This window comes from Corythoichthys intestinalis, chromosome 16 (assembly GCF_030265065.1).
Source record: "Corythoichthys intestinalis isolate RoL2023-P3 chromosome 16, ASM3026506v1, whole genome shotgun sequence".
Taxonomy (NCBI): Eukaryota; Metazoa; Chordata; class Actinopteri; order Syngnathiformes; family Syngnathidae; genus Corythoichthys; species Corythoichthys intestinalis.
Genome location: NC_080410.1, coordinates 10999578 through 11010624, shown reverse-complemented (window position 1 = coordinate 11010624; position 11047 = coordinate 10999578). Strand labels below are relative to the sequence as shown.

Genomic DNA, 11047 nt, shown 5'->3' with positions numbered 1-11047 from the left:
TTTTATTTATTAATAAAAATGTATGGATTTATTTTTTAAAATATTTATGTAAAATCATTTTTATTTGCAGCCTATGCAAACCTTTTTTCAGATAATCATATATTGATCATAATCGAGCTAATAATTGCTCAGCCCACTGAAGCACTTAAGAGATGCTTGAGGACAAAACCAGTAGTGTTTTACCTGAAGGACGGCTCCATTTTTATTTTTTTTTGCCAATCCCTGATTAAGAAGTTTTTTTCTCGGTTATATTTAATATATTCATTCAGACAGATGATGTTGAGTGGTCTTAAGACAAATATTTATTTATTGATTAAAAAAAAAAATTTTTTTTTGCATTCCTAGATCATTAAAAGATTATTAACACATTTGTATTTATTGTGTATCATAATATAATTAAAATTATTTTCAAATATTGTAATTTACATTTGCTAATAAAAATCAGACATTCATTCAGGAAGTTTTAAAAATGTTTCTTGAGTAGTTTTTGAAAACAGAGGTTGGGAAAGAACGGTTTATCACTTAAACCAGTACACATGAAATCAATACAGATTTAATTTGCATTGATCATTTAGCCTATCAATTAATTAGGTTTATATTCGTGAGAAATGTAGCCCTGACCCACGTTCCAAATTTCCAAAATCACCAGTAATCACCTAACTCTAACCCTAACCCTACCTTTACAAAATAAAAGTACATGTTGTTACCCCCAACTCATTTTACTCGCTTGCGCAAATGTGCGGTATTTATATTTTTTCTATTCCATTAACCTCTGGGTGCAATTGAAGCACTACGTTTACAAATCGTCAAAGTGCAACGCTGACCCCTACTGGTGAACGCTTACAGCACAGTGTGAATTGCTGTCCAAAAATCTTTACATTAAATACTAATAGAGGTCGGTTACAAAGTGGCCATACCTATACGTCAGTGATACTGAAATCAGCGGGATTGAAGTCTCCCACTCTCCCACCCCCCGGTCAGTGGAAAGGAAGTCCATAGGTGTGACTTCCACTTTCGAAACGTCACTGACACTGACCCGTCGGGGGTGGGCAGTAGCTTTTCCTTTTCAGCGCCATTTTAAATTCAAAAATACAGCAGTTGCGCAGGAAAATCGAATGACATACTTCTTTTACAAGTGTGACTAACTGCCGTGAATTATTTTCTTATTGACTCTCCAGAAGTGTCGGCCAGTGTTGTGACTGTAGAGGGGTATACTGTACGTTGACGTTTCGCAGCTTAATGGAGTTCCCGGGAGAAGAAGTACTGCTGGAGCTCTTCCACCGCTCTAAAACAGAATTGTCGTGCATGGAAAACCCGCACACGTTCATACGACAGCTCAGGGATTACCGTCTGATTCCAGAAGAGTTTTACAAGGTAAGGCGGAACAAGCCAATCCACATCAACCGCAGCGCACTGTATTATTATGAGAGATTGGTAGAGTAGCCAAAGATTATACCCAAGAGTTGCGTTCTTTCAAAATAATATTACTCAAGGAAAGGTAAAAGTAGTCATCCAAAAAATGTACCCAAGTACAAGTAAAAAATGTATTTGGTGAAAATAATAGTCAGGTAATGAGTAACATTGTGAGTAACTGCTTATGATGTTTGATTTTTTTAAACCATGGTATTTTTTTGTCAGCATAAAGTTATGTATATGAAGTGTTATTATTATAAAGTACTATAACCTATTACATAACCACATTAAGCCAAATAAATACAAATAATAGTCATGGAATTCCAGCAAGAGAAAAAAATCTGCAGAAATGAAGCATCATTCGTTCAAAGAGCAAGAGTTCCCTCTAGTGGAGAAAACATGTTCCCTATTGTGATATTAAAAGGATCATATCTCCTGTTTTCCATGGTCAATTGGTGCCAAATAAAATCTGGGAAGGAGGTTAAAATCTGTGCTTTTGAGTCATGTTGATGGTAGCGCTCTATGTCAAATCATTTTACGGTGATATAAACACGCCACATGATTGAACAGGCCGGCTTGATCAAAGAACGTCAAGCTTGAGTCTAGGGCTGCAGCTATCGAATATTTTAGTAATCGAGTATTCGACTGAAAATTCTATCGATTAATCGAGTATTTTTTTTTTTTTTTTAATTAAGTATTAAAATGCATTTATTCAGTACGACGTGGCAAAATTACTCCATAATTGTCAAAACTGTCTACTTCTTGCACTTTCCCGAACAATATTTTATGTCCGGCTTTTGTCATTTCCCTGCCCTAGCTTCGGAGATCGTAAACAAACCAAGAGGTGTGACAGCTAGCCGACATGCTAATCCGAACCAAGTGATGTTTCAAAGTTTTTGAAGCGAAAAATCACATAAAACTACCCCAGATCATATCACACAGCGCCGGAGTTGTCGATTGTCTTCGCCGATCGGCAACCCGCCTGGCGGCGAGCAAGTTACAGCTGGTCGTTCCCCTGCTGCGGGCAGGCGAGCTCGTTTGCCGGGGAAGCAGCTGGAGAATGACTATCGGACAAACCGGCCGACGTCGGAGGAGTACGTAGCTGCCACATGGTCAACACGAATATGGCGTAAATTAATGCTTAACTACACGGCAAAGATATAAACAGTGAGAGAGCGGCGTGCAGTTGTTGTGCAGCTAACATGGCAGGATGTGTCGTCGGAGAATTTTTCTACATGTGCGTCCATGATCAAACGTAAGTAAATAGTCCTTTATTTAAAGAAAGTTTGGAGTGTTTACTTTGTAATCGCTGTATTCGCGGCCATTTTTAACACAAAGTTGCTATTTCTGATTGGGTGGAAAATTTGACAGAACACATAGCACAGGCACATGAAGAGGGCAATAAGCTGAGTATAGCGCTCTCCTGGCGGGCACGCGAAGGACTGGGGGGATGTGCGACAAGCCGCTGGTCGTCGGCCGAATGGCATTCTCGGTGGACAAGGAGCATTGTCAGCCACAAAATGCAAGCCATCTCCGTATTAAAACATTTGCCATGATCCCAGTATTTGACATAATACAAAATACAATGTTTACTCACTTCCTCGAAAGTCCAATGGTCCCACAGTTATCTGACTTGTTTTGGCCATTTTCCGAGGGTGAACGGGAACTTTTTGAAACCAAAAAAGGGTCACACGCCACTCCCTGGTGCAGCAACAAATCCCTGCAGCACATTTGGCTGGCGTGATGCAAAAAATAAACAAATTAATCCGCAAAATCAGCTGAATCTGCTGTCCATCTCCTTGCTATAAAGCAATGCTGTATTGTGAGATGCTGACCCAGGTGACATCACATTCACATTCCTCCTCAAAACAGGAAGTTATTCATTTCATGGCGCAGGATTCAGAAAATTTCATAAATAAAATGATCGCTTCCACACACATCCAAGCGGTCGATTTCATTCAGGAGCATAAAATACCGCGTGAAATATGGAATAAACATGCTTTTTGGTGTCATAGGCACTTTAATAATATCCATTTTTGTTGTATTGGGAAGTACTCAGTGGTTCCCCCCCATAATAGATTTGACTCAATGGCAGCAAATGAACGACAGCATATGGATGAAAAAGGGCCACAACATCAGACGTCTATCATCGTTGTAGAATAATCTATTTTTTGTGTGCTGCAATAAACAGCCAGGCCGACATCTTCTACTTGCAAATTCTTTTATTCTCTCGATTGGACAGAAGATGGGAAACATTAGTGATGCACGATAATGCATTTTTCAGCCGATACCGATAACCAATAATTTCCTCCTCGTTCCAACAGATAACCGATAATGTCAAACCGATAATTCTATTAAAAGATTTATGTAAAATTTTAAAGTATACACAAGAGAAAATATTACTGTGCAAAAATATTATTGCTCTTTTTTTTTCAACATCAAATGTGAACAAGTAGTAAATTCCAACATCTAAATAAAAACAGATTGTCTGACGTTGTGTAATGGTAAACTTTTGGCAACAATTACTTACGGAGTAAATATCTAAGTTGCCCAAAAATGGCTTTAAAAGTAAGCCATTCCTAACGGATAACATTACTACACAGCAAAAACACAACTCCTTAAAACTAGTTAAATTCCCTTGGTTTCAATGTTAATCTATTGGAAATAAGTGAATTAACTGCCAGCACTTCAAGTATATTTCACTCAGATTTCTTGAAGAAAAATAGCCAGCTGAAAATAAGGTTAACAGCCTTATTTTAAGCAATAAATTATCATACATAATCCTTAAAAAAAAAAAAAAAACTTGTCAGAAATGTTCTTTATTCAAGAATATGTATGGTTCAAAACATTATTTGAAAGCATTTTTTCTTGATTTAGGGGAAAAATTACCTTTTTTTTTTTTTTTTTTTTTTTTTTTTTTTTTAAAGATGTTTGGCCTTAATAAGAACAAATGGCAATATTTAGTTCAAGTAAGTGGAATAATCTGGCGCATTCATCTGTTTCATCTGAGTGTCTTCAACACTCAAACAAGATGGGGTAAATTATTTGACTAGATTTAAGAAGAATTATCTGATTAAGACGTCATAAATTTAAAGCGTACTGAATGCATTACTGACTGGATGACTTCTTTGTGTGGTTTGGTGCATGTTACAATTATCAACTAACCACTGTGCTGTCATGATAAACATGCTTACTTGACATCACTTGTCCAAATGTCCGTGGTAAAACTGATGTGATCGGCATGTCTTTTACGAAGAATCGTGGTCGTATAAACTGCATTATTTTTTCATCCAGGGGTTTGGCTATCGGGTAATTTCGGGAATTTCCTCCCGCCTGTGCCCTTCAGTCCGTCTGGCTGCCAAATTAGCACCCGCGCCAGGCCTCTGTCTTGAATCGGAGTGGCGGCGGCAGTTCATACCGGATATCCGCCTGCCCCGGCCAGCTCGCTGCGGCGTATTCGGTGCATGGCTTTGCTCTGGCCGCCTAGGGCGAGGCGGCGGCGGCCTGCCAGACCGGCGGGCTCCGTCGGAAGACAGCTACTTGTCGACTATCGGTCTTGTGAGGTGTTTAGCCATAGATGGAAGTTTACCACCCGCTTTGGGCTGCATTCCCAAACAATCCGACTCCGGGAGGTCCGCAGCGTCTCTGTATCGTCACAAACCCCATAGCTTCCTTTATAGTTTGTGTTTACAATAGCTTTAGCATTCGCGCTAGCAGCAGCCTCGTATTCGTTCCAAAACTCTTTGTGATGCAGTTTTAAATGGCTCCTGGGTTAGTGGTGTTCAATGAGGACGCTTTCTTTCGTGGAATTTCTGCAATGCATGTTTTGTAGTTTGCGAGAGCGTCGTTTATTTCATTTCACTCCACACACGGGAAAATCAACGCACGCTAGTGAGACCGCCTCAACACTGACAACACCGCCTCCTCTATGACGCCGTACTCCTCAACCCCTCCTCCCACAGGGGCTTCAGAGAGGGGAGGGGACGAGCAGGCGGTGGTGAAGAAGTGGAGGAAACTGCTTGGTTGCGCACATTTGGAGGCTAAATCAAGTATATAATTATCGGATTGCATTATCGGCTGATTTTTTTTTTTTTTATCTGTATTAGCTGTGTGACGTCATAATTGCCATTATCGGCCGATAATTATCGGTAACCGATATTATCGTGTATCTTTAGTAAACATTTAATAACTATATTACAAAACGTAACAAAACAGAACATAGAACAATAAGACATATTGAAGTAACAATCAGACAAAACAATTAGACAAAACAGACTGGTCTGGGACCCCTCTCTTTGTCCACCTTTCGGTGACTTCCGGGTTTTAGGGAGGGCCCAACTTTCAGGATATGTCAGCTTTGAAGTCTATTTGCAAATGAACACGTGAGCCCACTCCCAGTGGGTGTGAGACAGTAAGGAATGAATATGAATATACTGACACACCAAACAACAAGAGATTCATTGAGAACAAAAGATAAAAAGAGTTTGTTTACTGATAACAAAAGGTGAAATGCAAACATTCCTTTGGCCTATTTGCCCCCACATAAAGTAATAAAATGTAAGGACAGGAATGCTCTTACTTTGATTACAAAGTTCTAAGAGGGTCTTGAACCCCTCAGGTCTTCTGGTCACAAACCAAATAATACTGTAAGTAAATGTCCTAGATAGAAATATTGTTTAAAGCAATGAAAGAATACAGTGGGGCAAATAAGTATTTAGTCAACCACTAATTGTGCAAGTTCTCCCACTTGAAAATATTAGAGAGGCCTGTAATTGTCAACATGGGTAAACCTCAACCATGAGAGACAGAATATGGAAAAAAAATCAGAAAATCACATTGTTTGATTTTTAAAGAATTTATTTGCAAATCATCATGGAAAATAAGCATTTGGTCTATACCAAAAGTTCCTCTCAATACTTTGTTATGTACCCTTTGTTGGCAATAACGGAGGCCAAACGCTTTCTGTAACTCTTCACAAGCTTTTCACACACTGCTGCTGGTATTTTGGCCCATTCCTCCATGCAGATCTCCTCTAGAGCAGTGATGTTTTGGGGCCGTCGTTGGGCAATGGGGATTGGGGATTTGAGTCTCTGGCGGCGCATTGTGTTACTGATAGTAGCCTTTGTTACTGTGGTCCCAGCTCTCTGTAGGTCATTCACTAGGTCCCCCATGTGGTTCAGGGATTTTTGCGCCCCGTTCTTTTTATCATTTTGACGCCACGGGGTGAGGAGGGAGTTGAAAGTCCGTGTTGCCCAACGACAGCCCCAAAACATCACTGCTCTAGAGGAGATCTGTATGGAGAAATGGGCCAAAATACCAGCAACAGTGTGTGAAAAGCTTGTGAAGACTTACAGAAAATGTTTGGCCTCCGTTATTGCCAACAAAGGTACATAACAAAGTATTGAGATTAACTTTTGGTATTGACCAAATACTTATTCTCCACCATGATTTGCAAATAAATTATTTAAAAATCAAACATTGTGGTTTTCTGTTTTTTTCCCCCACATTCTGTCTCTCATGGTTGAGGTTTAACCATGTTGACAATTACAGGCCTCTCTAATATTTTCAAGTGGGAGAACTTGCACAATTAGTGGTTGACTAAATACTTATTTGCCCCACTGTATATGCGGAATATATGAAATATTTCTCTTTATAGTCAATGGCACTGAATGAACTTTCATTCGCTCCTACTCTCCCGGGTCAAATAGATTGGTCCTACCATTTTATGTGATTAAATGTTTTTGTGTGCCTCTATGTGCAGAAAGTAAACCGCAAAAGAAACAAGAAGACCTTGAAAAATGACCTCTATGACATTCTGGACTGGATGGAGCGGAAACGATCACAGGACATTAAAGTGTTTTGGCGGTGTGTCTTTAAGGAAGCCATTGTAAACGAATATCCCACCCTGCAACAGTTGCGCAAAAGCCTCAACGACGGTATGAGTCATTTTTTGTATTGTCGATGAACTAATTAATGTAGTTCTGCATGTCTGAATCACAGTCCATTGGTGAATGTGTGTGTGGATGGTTATGCCATTGTATTTAAATTCCCTCCATGTGACTGACTAACTTCCAGTGACTCATTGTTTAATGACCAAACACCTTACCCAAAATCAACTGGGGTATGCTCCAGCAACATAAAATCAGATAAGTGTTAGAAAGCCATCCATTAGAGTGTTGTAAATTATTTATTCTTCTGTCTTAAAACCCAGGAAAACTCATCCATGCATTCATTTTTTGCAAATTGGATTATTGCTATGCGAATTTACAGGTTTTAACAGAAAATCAAGCAGGATGCTGCAGCCACTCCAAAATGCTGACACTACAGTCCTCAGAAATACAAGGAAAATGGACAATATAACACTAGTCATGGAAGCATTACATTAGCTTCTGCTGAATCGAAGGATGTCAATAAAATCTTACTGCCAGTCTACAAAATACTTAATGGCCTTGGATCAAAATACATTCTTGATTTGCTTGATCCCTATGAAGCATCCAGATACCTTAGGTCATCTGGAACTGGTTTATTGTGCGTTCCAAGAACCAGAAACACGAGGGCGGCATTCAATTATTAGGCTCCTAAACTGTGGAACAAGTTATCTAAGGATCTGAGGTGTGCTCAAACGGTTAGCTCCTTTAAACCAGGACTAAGGGGCCGTTTACATGGTGACTTTCCGAGAATACGAAAAAAGTCAAATTTGCATTTATTTGGGCCGTCTCCATTCGAACAGTGTCACAATTCTGCATGAAAACGATATAGTATTCATGCCAAGCCCTAGGGGGCAGTGCAGATTTACAAGGTGACAGCGAATGATGCACTTTGACCCCACCAAGCTCCTCAACCCGGAAAAAAATATGCCCGCCCACTCGAAGCAATGGCATTTTTCATTTGTTCAAAAAGGCACACAAATGGAAACATTCAACATATTTAATTTAAAAATATTATTAAAACAGTAAATTAAAGCTGACATTCCACCATATTTGCTGTTTTTAATGTTTAGTAGCCGCTGCGCACGCCCAGTGTGACGCGTATGAGTGCTGACGTTATCGGCGCGGTCTCACGCCGCCGGAGCCTTTGATATGCATGCGGAGAAAGCCCCCCTCGATTCCCCGCAATCGAATTCTTCCACTTTGGAGGCAGGGTTCAGAATTTTTCGTCTTCGCCGACACCATATACACACAAGGCCATTCCGCTACTCAGTCATTGTGTCTTTGTGTCGCAGTCGCCATGTAAACTGACCCTAAAACTAGAGGTGGGTATAGTAGCCAAAGATTTGACTCAAGTAAGAGTAGCGTTACTTGTAGATAATGACTAAAGTAATAATAAAAGCAGTCATCCAAAAATTTACTCAAGTACAAGTAAAAAAGTATTCGCTGAAAAGAATACTCAGGTAATGAGTAACATTGTGAGTAACTGTTTACAATGTCTGAATTTTATTTAATAATTGTACGTATATTTTTTTTCTCAGTACAACCTCATCTACATAAATTGTAATTATTATACTGTACTATAGCCTAGTGGTACCCAACCTTTTTTGGACGACGGACCAGTAATGTGTGGCAGAAAAGTACAGTAAATATAAAATAACACGATATGGCTAAAAACGAACATTAAGTGCAGGGAAAATATAACCCACCATATGCTGAATCAACCTATTTTAACAGTGGCCTGTCCTAAAACTTGACAGCAAATATCCTTGTCGCAGACATAATGAGTTTTTCTCCAATCATGAAAGGTTTCTTGGCTTTAGCAATACCGTTTGCCACGAGGTATGATGGTCTGAGTACATTCACTTTTGTTGCCTCATTTGCTATCTTTTAGCAACATATTATGCAGAATGGACTTGGTTGTATGCAGAGGTGGGTAGAGTAGTCAAAATTTTTACTCAAGTACGAGTAGCGTTACTTTCAAATAATATTTCTTAAGTAAAAGTAGCCATCCAAAATTTTACTCAAGTACAAGTAAAAAAGTATTCTTTAAAAAGAATACTCAAGTAATGAATAGCTGCCTAAAATCTGTGATTTTTAAAAAAAATTTTATATTGTATATTTTTTTTCTCAGCATAACTTCATCTATATGAACTGTTATTATCATACTGTACTGTAGCCTATTACCTAACCATATTAGGCCAAAAAGATGACCAAAAAAAAAAAAAAATCATCAAATTCAGACCACAACAAACTTGAAACATAACCCGTCCAAAGAGCCCTCTAGTGGAGAAAAACATTGTTACCCCTGATTGAGCAAAAGCCTGCAGCCAACAGCAGCTGGCGTTACTTTACATTGACTGACGCTCAGCTGCTATAGGTGTGCAAACACCCCAGTAATGGCGGCCAACCACTAGAGGGCAACGTAGTCAAATCTCTACTCGCATATAAGTCAAGAGGCAGACCAGAACACCATGAGCCATTACCCGTCCAAAGAGCATGAGTGCCCTCTAGTGTAGAAAAAATATGTATAGGGTCATGAGTGATGAAACTGGTTGAGCGACTGTCAGCCTCTCTGGCAAAAATAAAGTCAATATCTAGAATAAAGAGGAAAAATGTAAAGACTGTACTGCAGCCCAAAGTAGCGCAGTAAGAGTATAGTTTCTTCTTCACAAATCTACTCAAGTAAAAGTAAAAAGTATTCGGTGGTAAAAATTACTCTAAGAAGTACAATTTTCTGAAAAAGTTACTCAAGTAAATGTAACGGAGTAAATGCAACGCGTTACTACCCACCATAACATATCCCTAACAGACCTGACTGTTTAAACCTGCAATGTATGGTATTTTGCTATTTTCTATTTTGATTTTTTTAACTGTGTCTTGCTTATTTTAATGGGACTTTCGTAGTCTTTATGCGTTTTTATTTCTATTTCTTAAGTGATTGTTTTTGTTTTGTTTCTTGCTGATTTTCGTTTCATATGAAGCATATTGAAATTGATTTACCTTGTGTTGAATTGTGCCATACAAATATATTTACATCTGATATCGTTGATATCTTGTTCACTGCACCAGGCTCCTCCTATTTGGATGAGACTGATGCTAGAAAAAGGAAGGAGCCTTCAGAAAATGAAAATGTAGAGGAGAGGCAAGAAATTCAAGTGTCGTCGATGAAGAAGAAACAGAAAAACAACAACGTGAACAGGGAGGAAGAGGAGCCCTCACAATCATGTCGATCATCAAGGACAAGTAGCAAGGGACAGGAGGAGACCACTGCAAGGAAAAGAAAGCCATTAGAAAAAGAAGGTTTAGAGAGGAGGGAAGAAATACAAGTGTCAAAGAAGAAGAAGCAGAACAACTACACGTTGTACAGGGAGGAAGAGCAGCCCTCGCAGTCGTCTGCATCACCAATGAATAGTCCTTTTATATGGATTGAAGAGGAGGAGACTGATGTCAGGATTACAAAAGAGCCATCAAAAGATGAAAATGTCGAGAGCAGTGAAGAAATCACAGCGTCAAAGAAAAAGAAGAAACACAAGATAAAAGACAACAAGAGTGAGGAAGAGGTGCCCTCTTCATCAAAGAAAACAAAACTGCGCTTCTGTGAGTACTTACTAACAAACTGGGATGTTTTAAAATTACTGTGGACTTAGACTCTTTATTGTTACTGCATTAAAACAGCATTGTTGTTGAATTTGCTCTTTGGAACG

General features: G+C 39.1%; 1 protein-coding gene across 1 annotated transcript in view; it reads left to right on the top strand.

The window, feature by feature from the left end:
• Positions 1-1018: 1018 nt before the first annotated feature.
• The window catches only part of LOC130904317 (nuclear body protein SP140-like protein), a 28265-nt gene continuing 18236 nt past the window's right edge, over positions 1019-11047 (top strand). The window contains exons 1-3 of the mRNA XM_057817011.1: positions 1019-1374; positions 7175-7349; positions 10413-10940. Coding sequence (XP_057672994.1) covers positions 1240-1374; positions 7175-7349; positions 10413-10940 — 838 coding nt within the window. The 5' untranslated portion in view covers positions 1019-1239. The remainder of the gene's footprint in view (positions 1375-7174; positions 7350-10412; positions 10941-11047) is intronic.